At 56.4% G+C, this 14,819-nt stretch overlaps 1 protein-coding gene across 4 annotated transcripts; it reads left to right on the top strand.

The window, feature by feature from the left end:
- The first annotated feature begins 1,601 nt into the window (after positions 1–1,601).
- Positions 1,602–14,351, top strand: LOC144726449 (fascin-like). 4 transcript variants are annotated; one of them, XM_078605176.1, is made up of 9 exons: positions 1,602–1,937; positions 2,880–3,177; positions 4,400–4,598; positions 5,885–6,163; positions 8,858–9,014; positions 9,922–10,078; positions 12,017–12,138; positions 12,954–13,124; positions 14,112–14,351. In XM_078605176.1, the coding sequence occupies exons 2-9, from the start codon at positions 2,891–2,893 to the stop codon at positions 14,312–14,314; spliced, it is 1,575 nt and encodes a 524-aa protein (XP_078461302.1). In that variant the 5' UTR covers positions 1,602–1,937; positions 2,880–2,890; the 3' UTR covers positions 14,315–14,351. The 4 variants fall into 4 exon arrangements, with proteins under 4 accessions (XP_078461302.1, XP_078461304.1, XP_078461303.1 ...); XM_078605178.1 differs by having other exon boundaries at positions 2,696–3,177; XM_078605177.1 differs by having other exon boundaries at positions 2,642–3,177.
- The last annotated feature ends 468 nt before the right edge of the window (positions 14,352–14,819 follow it).

Below are 14,819 nucleotides of genomic sequence, written 5' to 3'. Positions count from 1 at the left end.
GCGCTGTTGAGGAACCCTGGCGGGCTGACTTTGACACCCGAATGGACACGTGCTCAACATGCTCAGCATGTGTCGTCCATTTGTCCACAGCGGGCGTAGTTAGTCACCATTTGAGGAACGCGATGATCATTCGCCAGATTCATCACCAGGCCTCGAATCCGGACCGTGCCTTAAGGCCGACGACATCTTCTTGGTTCTTTCGGTAAAGTCACGTAGAAGGGACGACAGTTCTACAAAAAGGTCGTGCCGGTTTTGGGATTCCTTCTGGAACCTGGCCTCGATGCTGCGAGTTGCAAGGGGCGAAAACTCGGTCGCTGCAAATGCATTAAGGCCGAAACCCCGCCGTGGATGACGCTTGCACGAGACGGCTGATTACCCGGAGGATGATACGTTCCCAGAAGTATGTCCGTCGTTTGCAGGTCAAGTTAAGTGAGCGAGCGGTGTAGTGTAGCGGTTAGCGCGCTGCACTGCGAACCCAAAGGCCCGAGTTCGATTCCCGCTCACGGCCAGCAACGCCAGTGGCGATTATCTGAACCGGTCCTGGGACTCTCCTAGGTCGACTCAGCCTCTAATGAGTACCTGGTGCGGTGTGGAAACATCGCCCGTCGGGAGACAAAGGCGGTCTGGCGTGGTGCTGGCCAGCCACCCCGTCGTGTGCCGTTGTGGCCTTCATAGGTGCGCTCGCAAACAGCACTTGCCCCAACAGTCTATTCAGGCTATACGGGACGCCTTTGTCTTTGCATGTGAGTGAGTGGGTGGTTGTTGTGTTGGCGGTGCAGTGTGATTAGCGACCCGAGCTCGATTTGCGCCCACGGCCAATAACGGTGACGAATATTTGATCCGGTTCTGGGCCTCCGAGCACCTGGTGCATTACACGTCAGAGCCGGGGAGACAAAGGCGGCCGGGCGCGGTGCTGGCCACACCCCCCCACCCTCCCGTCTGTCGCGTCAGCCATCGTGGGTGCTACTCGCTAAAAGACCCTCGCTAAAAGACCCGAAAGTCTGTCAAAAAAAAAGGATCTTTGTCCTCACGTCTTTATGGACGTGCGTGCATGCAGACCCGCGTCGTATCCTTCGTGCACCTGTGCGTGTGTGCCGTGCCGGTTGTAATATGCAGCAGCACTTGCCCCCGATAGCTTATGCAGGCTCCACCGGGGGGTTGTTTATCTTGGTGCGTGTGTGCCCAGGATATATGCGTGGACAGCCGCGTGGATATTCGGAGACGCACGCGCGCCTGAGCGGCCCTCCGCACACCTGCCCCCCCCCCCTCCAGATCTCACCCCCCCTCCAGACCTCACCCCCCTCACCCCCCCCACCTCGAACATCCCCCCCCCACCAACTGTCACCCGCCCTGTCTCTCTCCCTGCTCCATCCTCCTCCAGGTCCTCCCGCCCGCCCCGCCCCTCCCACCTCCATCGGTCACTGCTCAACGGTGGTTGGGGGGCGGGGGGGGACGCAGGTGGAAGGGAGCTGACGTTGAGGTGCGCGGTTGACAGGGGGGGGTGGGAGGGGAGGAGGGGGGGAGGTGGGGGGGGGGAGGAGGGGGGGAGGTGGGGGGGGGTCAAAAGTGGGGGGATAAAGTCTCTGGTCGCAGCTCTCCGTGGTTGAGGGCTGAAAGTGTCGCACCCGTGTCTTTACAGCTGGGCCCGTGCGGGTTCTCTGATATAAATATCTGGGCGCCGCGAGTTATCTCCGGCTAATAAGTAACCGGCTGCAGCAGCAGCAGAAGCAGCAGGAGGTCGCCGGGTAGGTGTGTGGTGGTGGTGGAGGCGACGGGGATCATTTGACGATTGAATCGAGCGCGCTCGGCTCACGGAACGGTGGTCACCGAGTGACCTAGATTTGTCATCTCGAGCGAATTCGCGGCTCCGTTCGCGTCGCGCGCAGGGGGACAGCGGCGAGGGGCCCACGCGTGAGCCTTCGAGAGCAGTCGATACGGTACGTGCGCTTTACACACGCACGCGTACACGCACACGCGTACGTAACACAAAGACAAAGAGTCCCCCGTATAGCCTTCACGGACTGTTGGGGCAAGTGCTGTGAGCGAGAAGAAACCTATTGAGACCAGCACGACACTCGAGGGGTGGGTGGCCGGCACCGGTGGCGATGTTTTTACACACCGCACTAGGTACTCATTTGAGGCTGAGTCGACCTAGGCGAGTCTCAGGACCGGTTCAGATTAAGATTAATCGCTACTGGTGTTGGCCGTAAGCGGGAATCGAACTTGGGTCGCCGGGTTTGTAGCGCAGCGCTCTAAACGCTGCACTGCACACATACACGACACACACACGCTGTCCAAACACACACGCGCGCGCAGTACAGAGATAAAGATAGCCTTGAACAGATTGCTGGGAAAAGTGCTGTTAGCGAGCACCTACGAAGGACGGCACGACCTCGTGTTCAATACACTCCTCAGCAGGTTCTCGTTTAAGGCTGAGTCGACCTAGGAGAGACCATGTGAAGCGTCGAAGGGGCGTTTATAGGTCACGTGACAGACCCAGGTGCCTTGGGTTTACTGACTAAGATGACTGGCAGACGCACCAGCTGTGCTCCCCACTGTGCCACCTCGCTGCGTTTTATGCGCCCTGCGCTCCGCTCGTTGTTGTGAGCGTCGCTCCTCTGCCCTCCGTTGTTGTCAGAAGGGCGACTGCCTCCAACTGCCCAGCCGCGTCCATCACGAGTCTCCTCCTCCACAGAAACCAATCTTGACACCACCGGTACCGGTCATCGGCAAGTCCGCTCAGCTCCACATCCTCCAATACCGCATCCGCGCCATCCCTTCTCTAGCCCGTGCCGCGCCCGTTTTAGCCCCACTGGCCAAACAGAAGTCACTCATCTACTCACCCACATCCTCCCTCACCACCACCACCACCCCTCCAGAGTCGGGCATCATGGCCGCCCCGGAGCTACTCAATGTCCACTTCGGCCTCGTCACGGAGTCGGGCCGCTACCTGACGGCGGAGCCGTTCGGCTTCACGGTGAACGTGGCGGGCCAGAGCCTCAAGCGCAAGCAGGTGTGGGCCCTCCAGGAGGAGGCGGCCTGCCCGGAGGCCGCGGCCGCCGGGGCCGGAGCGGACGCGGCCCCCGTGCTGCTCAGGAGCCACCTGGGGCGCTTCCTGAGCGCCGACAAGAGCGGGAAGGTGTCGGCCGACTGCGACAAACCTGGGCCCGAGTGCAGGTGCGCGGACACTCGTGCGTGTGATGTGGGAAGGTGGGGGGGGGGTGTGGCAGCGATGGGTGCAGGTGATGGGGGATGGGTGATGGGCACAGGTGATGGAGTGGGTGATGGTGTGATGGGCAGAGGTCATGCGGGATGGGTGATGGGCACAGGTGATGGAGTTGGTGATGGGGATAGCTGATGGGGTGGGTGATGGGTGATTGGCACAGGTGATGGGGGTAGGTGATGGGTGATGGGCAGAGGTCATGCGGGATGGGTGATGGGCACAGGTGATGGAGTGGGTGATGGGGATAGCTGATGGGCGTGTGTGATGGAGATAGGTAATGGGGGTGGGCGATCGGTGATGGACATCGGTGATGGGGGATGGGTTATGTGCACAGGTGATGGGGTGGGTGATGGGGATAGGTGATGGAGTGTGTGATGGGGATAGGTCATGGGGGTGGGTGATGGGTGATGGACACAGGTGATGGGGATGGGTGATGGGCACAGGTGATGGGGGTGGGTTATGGGGATAGGTGATGGGGGTGAGTGTGGGCGGTGTGGGTATGGTTCGTGGCTTCGGGCAGGGAGATGGGCCCAGGGCGGTTGCAGCTGAGCTGTCACGGCATGTGACCGTCGTGATGATGGTGATGATGGTGGTGATGGTGGCGGTGGCGCTGTAGCTGATGACAATGGCTCACGATGTCCCACCGTGGTGTCCGTGACTCACGCGAGCCCTCGCCAGGACCCTGCTTGTGCCACACTAAGCTAGCACGGCGGCACGCCATACGATGCTACAGCCACGATAATCGTACGGTTCGTATCCCCTGCAACCCAGAGCGCCGCGGTGACGAGATGTTAACTACCTCGCCTGGTATGCAGGAGGTCGTTGATTCGATTCCGACCTTGACGCCTGTTGTATATTTGGAGTTTGCGTGTCCCTCTCCCAGTGGTCGCGTGGCATTTTCTCCCGGCTCTCCACGGCTTTCCCTCCACATTTACAATCAACAACAACAACAACAACGCGTTTAGAGTGTTTGGCTGCTGCTATACATTTCCACGTGATGATGTTCGTTTGCGATCATTTGCGAGAGCCAGGTCGCTTCTGAAACAGAGCTGTACAGCTCAGTGGGGCCTTACCTGGTAAAATAATAATAGTGAACGCTCCCCCCCCACCTGCCTTGTCTCCCTACCTTGCCCCCCACAATGTGCCCCCCCACACCCCGCCCCCCTCCCCCCCAAGGTTCTTCGTGTTCCCCCAAGCCGACGGCCGATGGGCTCTGCAGTCGGAGCGCTACGGCCGCTACCTGGGGCTCGGGTGCGCCTCGGTGGCTGGGGGCCTGGCCCCGCAGACCGCCAGCGACTCGGAGCCGCTCGAGTGCTGGGCTCAGACTCTGGGCCCCAACGAGCTGTGGGCCGTGCACCTGGCCATGCACCCACAGGTGAGCGGATGGTGGCGTTCGTGGGGGCGGCTTCGATTGTCGGAAATAAATTCCAGCGCTGGTGGCGGGCGGGCGGGTGGCTCGCATCGTTGGTGGTGGTGGTTGAAGGAGGAGGGGCAGGGGACGAGGTCATCATGATCATCAGCAGCAGAAGATTCGTCAGGAAGCAACAGCAGCAGCAGCATTTTCATCAGTTATCGTCATTTGTCTACCAAGCATCAGTAGCCACATTATAATGATAATAATCACCACAATGATGATGATCATCATCAGTAGCAGCATTATTGTGATCATTATCATCATCAGACGATTCATCATTCGGACGGGTGACTCAAGCGGCAGAGGGAGCGGCTCGCATTCCGAAGGTTATGAGTTCACATCCTGGTTGACACAGCACATCTTTCCTCTGGGGTGGATACAATACGTAACCCCCCACCTTAGGGTTGGGGGTGGGGAGGGTGAAAGTCAACAGTGGGTGTATGTGGATGTACTTGACCCCCGCCGTACAAATGTGGAATTTCCACAAGTGGCTCAGGGCTGTTAAATATTAAGTGAGCATCGATGTCTTACAATGCTCATCTCATCATCGAGGTGGCATCCTCGCAAAACATTACACCTTGAACAAGGGCGATCACCGCATGGCGCGCTTTCAGATGCGCTTCTGCGACCGTCTGATATGAGGAAGGCACTGGGAACCGTGCACTTTTAGATCATCGAGATTGATAAACTCATCTCATTGGAACTGATTTTTGTGTGTTAGTTTGTTGTCCTTCCCCCGCACCTCCGATTAGCACGGTTGGCTATGTACGGTGCGAAAAAAGTTCGGCGTAACAAATTAATGATGCTGGTAATGGTGGTGATGTTGATGATGCGGCCGTCTGGAACGCTCTTCATTCTGATATTAGGAAGCCACCGAAGCTGTGCACTTTTAGATAATCTAGATTGACTTGCTAATTTCTTGAGAACTGCTTCTTGTGTTTTGTGTATTGTCCTTCCTCGCACCTCCCATTAGCACGGTCGGCTACGTACGGCGCAAAAGAAGTTCAATATACCTACATAAATCGAAAAACGAATTTCTTTAGAACAGATTTTTTTGTGCTTAAATCGTTATTCTTCCCCCGCGCCTCCAATCAACACGGTTGGCTACGCACGGCGCGATAAAAGTAAAAAAAACACCTACAAAAATCGAAAAACTAATTTCTTCAGAACATCTTCTTTCGTGTCCAAATCTTCACCGCGTCCCGCGCGCCTCCGATGTACATGCCCCCCCCCGCCCCCCCCGGCAGGTGAGCATGTACTGCGTGGGCCGGAAGCGCTACGTGCGTCTCTCCACGCCGACCCCCGCGACCCCCGCGGCTCGCGACGAGCTGCTGGCGGACAGCGCCATCCCCTGGGGCGTCGACTCCCTCGTGGTGCTCGAGTTCAACCCGGGGGGCGCCTACAGCCTCAAGGCGTGCGACGCGCGCCTCCTGCGCAGCGACGGAGTCCTCGTGGCCGAGGCCGAACCGGGCACGGCGTACGTCATCGAGTTCAAGGGGGGCAGGCTAGCCTTCCGTGATCATCAGGTGTGTGTGGTGTGTGTGTGGGTGTGTACACACACACGTACACACAGTGCAGCACACCGCTCTCACGACCAACACCAGTGACGATTATCTGAACCGCCCCTAGTTCGCCACGAGGGAGACAAAGGCGGCCGTGTACCGTGCCGGCCTTCATAGGTGCCGCTCGCTTACAGCAGCACTTGCCACAACAGTCTTTCAGGCTATGCGGGGGATCTTTGTCTTTGAGTGGACAAATTCCCATCAGTGAGCTCCCCCGGCAGGCAAGGCTGCGTTGGCTGTGTCATGTAGCAGCTCGCGTGCTTACCCACCGCATGTCCAAGCAGTTTCTGTTTGGACGGATAGAGGGGGCTGAATGGACACTAAACAGGCTCGAGAAGAGATGGAGCTGATGCGGTACGGGAAGGTGTGGAGCTGAGTGGACTTGCCAAAGACCGGTACCAGCGCTGTCAAGATCGGCCTCTGTGGAGGAGGCTCGTGAAGGACGCTGCTGGGCAGTTGGAGGCAGTCTCGCCCTCCAGCAACAACGGAGGGCGGAGGAGCGACGCGCAGAATGCCCGGCGGCTAAAATGCAGCGAGGTGGCACGGGTGGTGCATCTGCCAGTCATCTTAGTCAATCAACCAATGGCACCTGGGTCTGTCCCGAGACCTGTCATTGAGCCTTCGACACTTCACGTGGCCTCACGGTGCACCTGGCCTGGCACAGGCGCCGTGGTTGACGTCACCGTCACTTCGTGGCGAATTGCGGGGGTGTTGGTATTGGTGTGTGTGGTGCTGGCCACCCACCCCCTCGTGTGCCGTGCCGGCATTTATATGTGCTTCTCGCTAACAGCACTTGCTCCTACAATATGTGAAAGTTATACGGGGGACCTTTGCCTTCGTGGTTAATTGCGAAGTTGAGAGTGTGCTTATTCATGCGTGTCACTGCAGCAATACTGCTCGTGAGGTCGGTGCCAATGTCTAAGTCTGCTGCTGCTGGTCACGACGAGAGGGCTTCAGCAAAGCGAGAACGCAGCCCGCAGTGGGTTCACTGTGTGGGTCCATAGCTTGGGTTGAATGGCTACAGTCGCACTCCTGTGGCTTGTCTTTAATGTACGCCTATGCGTCTCTCTGGGTCTCTCTGTAGCTCTATGGGTTTCTATAGATCTCTACGTATGTCTATGTGTCTACTCTATGGGTCCATAGTTTGGGTTGTGTGGTCACAATCACACTGCTGTGGTTTGTCGTTAATGTATCTCTCTGTGTCTCAATGTACATCTATGAGTCTCGACGTATCTCAGTTTGTCTCTGTGTAGATCTACGTATAGCTCTGGCTTGCTTATGGACACATGTTCAGCAGATGAATCCATAGTGTTGGGTCGCACGACTGTGGCTCGTCTTCGGTGTATCTCCACGGGTCTCTATGTATCTCTATGGGTCTCTCTGTCTATTAAGGCTATACGGGGGATCTTTGTCTCTGTAATTTGTGCACGACCCTTAGGGGGAGGGCGTCTTCCCCCCCGCGACCCCCCCTCCCCTATCCTCCCCAATCCATTGGGACGTTCTGCCGATTCCCTTCCACCTCTACCCTCCTCCACCCCTTCCTCCCTCTGCGTCTTTCACTTCGTCCAGGAGCCTCATCGCCCTTGCACTGCTCCCACACCGACCCCTGTCCCCGGCTCGCCCTGCCAGGGTTCAAACTCCGTTCCTGGGAGTCTCCGCGTCAGCAGCAGCAGCAGCGGGCGAGATTGACTCAAGCATCTTCATGACTTTCCAGGAATTGAATTACATTTAATTGCTTATTTTACCATGCCCTTTAATGACGTCTATTGAAATGATAAATCTGGCGTGAGGGCGGTGGGGGGATGGGGGCAGATGCCGGGTTATGAAGAGGAGTGAATTGGATAGCGCGGGGAAGGAGGGAGGGGGGAAGGATGGGGGAGGGGGACGCTGGGGTCGGATCCCAATAATAATAAAGAAATATTATGAATGAATGTACCTCGTACATAGGTTGTAGTGGTAGTGCCTTACGCTGATAATCCACACTGAGGGCCGGCCTAGATATGAAATGACCGCATAACCACGGTAGCCTGGCTTTCTTTGTAACGCGGCTGAAATCTCTTTGACTTCGTTGTTGCACATCCAAAAGACAAAGATCCCCCGTATAGCCTTCAACAGACTGCTGGGGCAAGTGTTGTTAGCGAGCATCTATGAAGGTCGGAACTGTGGCACACGAGGGGGTGGGTGGCCAGCACCACGCCCGGCCGCATATGTCTCTCTAGTGGCGATGTTTACACATCGCACCGGGTACTAATTTAAGGCTGAGTCGACCTAGAATAGGCCCACGACCGGTTCAGACAATCGTCACTGAGTGTTGGCCGTGAGCGGGAATCGAATCCGTGTCGCCGGGTTCATAGCGCAGCGCACTAACTGCTACACTACCGCACACACACTGACACACACACAGACACACACACGCACATAAACACACATACACAGACACACACACACAGACACACACTGACACACACACAGACACACACACGCACATAAACACACATACACAGACACACACACACAGACACACACTGACACACACACAGACACACACATACTGACACACACATATACTGACACACAGACACACACACAGACACACACAGACACACACTGACACACACACACAGACACACGATAACCCTGACCTTGTGACCGACTCAGGGTCACTACCTGGGCGCGATGGGCCCCGCGGGGGTGCTGCGAGCGGGGAGGAAGCCGAGCACGCGGCCCGGCAAGGACGAACTCTTCATGCTCGAGGACAGCCAGCCCCAGTTCGTGCTGCTCGCGTGCAACGGGCGCATGCTCAGCGTGCGGCAGAGTGCGTGAGCCGCGAGTGTCGTCACAGTTGCAACGGCAGCGTCATCGGTGTCGTCATCAGTGTCGTCATCAGCAGCAGCAGGAGCTTTAACAGCGACAGCATAAGCAGCAGCGGCCGCGGCGTCATTATCATCAGTAGCAGTATTAGCAGCATCAGCAGTTGTATTAGCAGCATTAGCATCAGTGGCATCAGCAGTAGCATTCGTAACATTAGCAGCATTAGTTGCATTATAAGCAATAGCAGCATGTGCAGCAGCAGTGGCGTCATCATGAGCAGCAGTAGCAGTAGGCGCATTATCACCATAATCAGCAGCATCATCATCATCATCACCACCATCATCAGCATCATCGCCACCACCAATATACTCAACCCCACCATTGTATACATGCAGAATGGTGTCTAAGTGAAATATTTAAAATGTGTGTACACGTGTAACCACGTGTTGGCTATGTATGCCAATCGACACGAGACGTTACATTTCAAAGGCGTTTCCAGATTAAATATTTTTTACCAAAAATAACAAAAAAAAATTCCAATAGCATCACCATCATCATCATACCGATATGAGCAGCGGTGCTGTAGTGATTAATGTATTGTGCTATGAACCCAGCGACCTGAGTTCGATTCCCGGCTATCACCCGAGACGAATACTTGAACCGGTCCTGGGCCTCCCCTTAAATATGTTCCCAGTGCGTTGTGTAAACATCGCCGCTGGGAGAGACAAAGGCGGCCATGCGTGGTGCTGGCCACCCACCCCGGCATGTGCCGTGCGGGCTTCTTCATAGGTGCTACTCGCGAACAGCACTTGTCCCGACAGCTTGTCATTTGTCTTTGTGCGCGTTCCCGCGTGTGCGCGTCTTCTCGTGCGCGTGTGCCCGTGCGTGCGCGCGCGTTCCCGTGCGCGCAGCGATGGACGTGTCCGCGAACCAAGACGAAGAGACGGACACGGAGACGTTCCAGATGGAGATCGACCGCGGGAGCTCGCGAGTCGCGTTCCGTACGTGCGGCAGCCACTACTGGGCCCTGGTCAACAACGGCAGCATCCAGGCCTCCACCTCCGACAAGTGGGTGCCGGCCCCACCGGGGAAGGCGGGATGGGGTGGGGCAGGGAAAGGTCACTGGGTCACTAGGCCATTGGGTCACGTCTATTATGATGATCTTTATGATGTCATCTTCTTGGCTCTTTCGGTAAAGTCACGTAGAAGGGAAATAATCAAATAAAATATGTTTTATTTTATTATGTTGTATTTTTATTATTTTATTATTTCCCTTCTACGTGACTTTACCGAAAGAACCAAGAAGATGAATCCCTGCAGTCACGAAATCTTTAAATCGAAATCTTTATGATGATTATTATTATGATGACCACACGCTGAAAAGCCTCGTTGAGTCCATGAAGACTTTTCCAAGAGGGTCACGCATTTGGGATGTTTTTTTGGCGCCACATTTTCCGTCCACCTCTCTCCCCACCAGCCTCCCTCCTCCCCGTCCTCGTTCTTCACCTTCGATACACCTCCTTAAAGGCAGTTTCCTCCTCCTCCTCCTCCTGCTCTTGCCATCGCCTCTCTCCCCCACCTCCACCAACGATCAGAGTTCAAACTCCGTCGGCGGTCCTCTCTGAGTCGTGAGGATCTTTACGACTTTTAGGAACTATGCTCGATTGCGTTGTCTCTGAGCGGTCTGTGTCGATGTCACCACATTTTAAACCTTGAGTGGTAAGCGCTCTACATGACTAAAACATTAGATTAGATATCGGCTAAAAATGTAAATCATTACCGGGGTGGTGGGTGGTCGTTTGACCATACTTCACCACCTTGGTCAGTGCGATTTATAGGTGAAAGTGGTGGGGGGAGGGGGGGGGCATATTTAGAAATCGGTTCGGATCTCAGTCGCCACGAACGTTCACCTCGGCCTGGAATGCAACTCAGGTGGCCGAGCTAATTAATCATCGCAGTGCTCGTGACTGCCAGCAAAGGATCTACGTTCTGCCAGAAGTGAGCAATGATCACGGCCACTCATCTCCTTGGATGCATGCCACGGCGCGCGTAGACAATCGAGTTTAATCGATTACTCTCTGTGGCGGGGAGGGGGGAGCCTTTCATCCAGCGGTGGACTGATCATAGTTGACGACGCCGACTACGATGATGATGATGATCGCGACGTTGGTGATGATCACGAGCCGAGACGTCTTCCCCGAATGTCCCGAACGTGGCGAGTTTAAGAGGTTCACGTGAGGTCGGCCGCAGGCGATTGTAAATCGGCGCGCACGAATGGGGCGTAGTCCGGACCCTCAGATTAGATTAGCGCAGATTAAGGGGGCAAGGCCATCTGCCTGGGTGGTGGAGGTGGGGGGCGATGGAGGCGCTCACGCGAAACAGGGATACTGGGAAGATAAAGGCGGCCGGGCTTTGTTGCTTGCTGATAACACTCGCCCCAACAGCTTTTCCGGCTATTGGGTGCGGTGTGTGTGAGTGTGTGGTGTGTGTATGTGTGTGCGTGTGTGGTGTTTGTGTGGGGTGTTTGGTGTGTGTGTGATGTGTGCATGTGTGGTTTCTGTGTGTGTGTGGTGTATGTGTGGTGTGTGTGTGGTGTGTGTGGTGTGTATGTGTGTGGTGTGTGTATGTGTGGTGTGTGGTTTCTGTGTGTGTGTGGTGTGTGTGGTGTGTATGTGCGGTGTATGTGTGTGGTGTGTGTATGTGTGGTGTGTGGTTTCTGTGTGTGTGTGTACTGTGCGTGTGTGGTGTGCGTGTGTGTACTGTGTGTGTGCCGCATGTGTGTACTGTGCGTGTGTGGTGTGCGTGTGTGTACTGTGCGTGTGTGGTGTGCGTGTGTACTGTGTGTGTGTCGCATGTATGTACTGTGCGTGTGTGGTGTGCGTGTGTGTACTGTGCGTGTGTGGTGTGCGTGTGTGTACTGTGCGTGTGTGGTGTACGTGTGTGTACTGTGTGTGTGCCGCATGTGTGTACTGTGCGTGCGCACTCCGTGTGCGTGTCACGTGGCAGAGGGGACAGCTGCTTCTTCGACGTTGAGTGGCGCGGGAAGCAGATCGCGGTCAAAGCGCAGAACGGGAAGTACGTGACGACCAAGAAGAACGGTCGCCTCTCCGCCTCCAGCGACACCGTGGGTGCGTGTGTCAGTGTGACCGTGTGTCAGTGTGACCATGTGTGTGTGCGAGTGTGCGTGTGTGTGTGACCGTGTGCATGTGTGTGTGCGAGTGTGTGTGTGTGTGGGGGGAGCGGTAGTGTAGCGGTTATACGCTACGAGCCCGGCGACTCGGGTTCGATTCCCGCTCACGGCCACCAACACCAAGGTGACGATTATCTGAACCGGGTCCTGGACCTCCCCTAGGTCGACTCAGCCTCAAATAAGTACCTGGCGCGGTGTGTAAACATCGCCGCTAGGGAGACAAAGGCGGCCGGGCGTGGTGTTGGCCACCCACCCCCTCGTGTGCCGTGCCAGCCTTTATAGGTGCTCGCTAACAGCACTTGCCCCTACGGTCTGTTAAGGCTATACGGGGGATATTTGTCTTTTACTTTGGGGGCGCAGCTGGGTGTGCATCTTGCCGGTCGTCTCCGTCGGCCAACCCATGACACCTGGTGCGGGGGGGGGTCTGTCCCGTGACCTCCTGTGATCGACGCTTCTCAAAGTGCACATAGGCTGGCACGAGCACCACGTCACCGCTGCTTCGTGGCGAGCGGCGGTTGTTGTTGTGGGAGACAAAGGCGGCCGGGCGTGGTGCTGGCCAACCATCCCCGTAGCGTGCCTGTTTTTTTCCGGGCACAACGATCTGTTAAGGCTGTAGGGGAGATTTTTATCTTTGTGTGCGTCGTCTCATTCGGGAGCGACGCAGCGGGCCGAACGAGCCAGACGTGGGCTCACTCTGAGCGACGCGTCTCCTCCTGCCCCCCTTCCCTCCCCCCCCACGGCGTGGCCGTGCAGGCGAGGCGGAGCTGTTCATGCTGCGCCTGGTGAACCGCCCCATCCTCGTGCTGCGTGGCGAGCACGGCTTCATGAACGCGCACCGCGGCGACGCGCCCACTCTGCACGCCAACCGCTCCTCCTACCAGACCTTCCGCCTGCACTACCGCAACGGCGCATACGCCATCCAGGGTGGGAGCAGCAGCGGCGGCGGCAGCAGTAGCTATCACCGCTGTTATCATCGCCATCAGAACCACTATCATCATCATCATCATCACCGCTATCATCATCGCCACCACCACTATCATAATCATCACCACCACTATCATCATCATCATCATCACACCACCACTATCATCATCATCATCACCACTATCATCATCACCACCACTATCATCATCACCACCACTATCATCATCACCACCACCACTATCATCATCACCACCAGCACCACCACTATCATCACCACCGCTATCATCATTGCAACCAGCACCAATGTCATCATCACCACTATTATCATCAGTATCATCGTTGCCACTAGTATGATCTTCGTCGCTATCATCATGATCATCATCACAACCACCACCACTATCATCATCACTACCACTATTATCACCACCACCACCACCACCACCGCTGTCATAACCATACCAACCACCACCATCGCCACGACCAGCGTGATCTTGAGGATTAATGTTCTATAAATAAGGGCCATTGCCCAAAACATAAAATAAATGTGAACACTTCTGAGAATTCGCAACGACGCTACGAGAAATGTGCCACCGGGCTCTGGAGACTTCAAACTTTCGTGACTGCAGGAATTCATATTCTTTGTTTCTTTCGGTAAAGCCACGTAAATAGAAAAAAATAAAGTAAATTGAATACAAACTACGACGTTTCGATCGCAACACAAGCGATCGTCATCAGGCGGAAGAAAAAAAACACGTCGTAGTTTGTTGAACTTTTATTTTTTCAATCGACCTGACTTTACCGAAGGAAGCGAAAAATATTAAATCGTTATCATCTTACAGTGCATTATCCCTTTTTTGTTTCCATTAAAAACGACAGTCCCATGTATAAAGCGTTCACCACTTTTTGAAGCCCCCTGCAGCTAAACCCACCACCTCATCGCCCTGCCCCCTTCCCTCGTCACCCCCCCTGCCCCGCCCCCCCCCCCAGGTCAAAACCAGCGCTACTGGGCGCTGAGCGAGCTGGACGTGGCGGTGTGCGGGGATGAGCCCACGGACTTCTATTTGGAGTTCGTCGGCTACAGCCGCGTGGCGATCAGAGCCCCCAACGGGCGCCTCGTGCGAGGCGACCAGGCCGGGGGCGTGCGGGCTGACGCAGACTCCGTGGACGCCGATTCTCTGTGGGAGTATTGACCCCCTCCCCCCCTCGCCTCCCCCCCCACCCCCATGTGCCCACCCCCCACCCCCCCCTCCCTCCCCCACCTGCCCCCCTCCCCCACCCCTACCTGCCCCCCTTACCCCACCCCTACCCCCACCCCTACCTGCCCCCCACCCCCACATGCCCCCCCTACCCCACTCCACCCCCACCTGCCCCCCCTCCCCCACCCCTACCTGCCCCCCTTACCCCACCCCTACCCCCACCTGCCCCCCACCCCCACATGCCCCCCTACCCCACCCCCACCTGCCCCCCTCCCCCACCCCTACCTGCCCCCCTTACCCCACCCCTACCTGCCCCCCCACCCCCAGCTGCCTCCTCCCCCAAGTTTGATTCCCGTGAGCGGGAATCAAACTTGGGCCACCAGGTTCTTAGCGCAGCGCGCTGACCGCTACACCACCGCTCCCCCATTGTCCCAAACACACGCTACACACACATGCACGACCCTTTAGTCAATCCACTGCTGGATGAGGGCCTCCGCAC

This window comes from Lampetra planeri, chromosome 23 (assembly GCF_965212315.1).
Source record: "Lampetra planeri chromosome 23, kcLamPlan1.2.h2, whole genome shotgun sequence".
Taxonomy (NCBI): Eukaryota; Metazoa; Chordata; class Hyperoartia; order Petromyzontiformes; family Petromyzontidae; genus Lampetra; species Lampetra planeri.
This window is presented reverse-complemented; position numbering and strand designations above follow the sequence as displayed.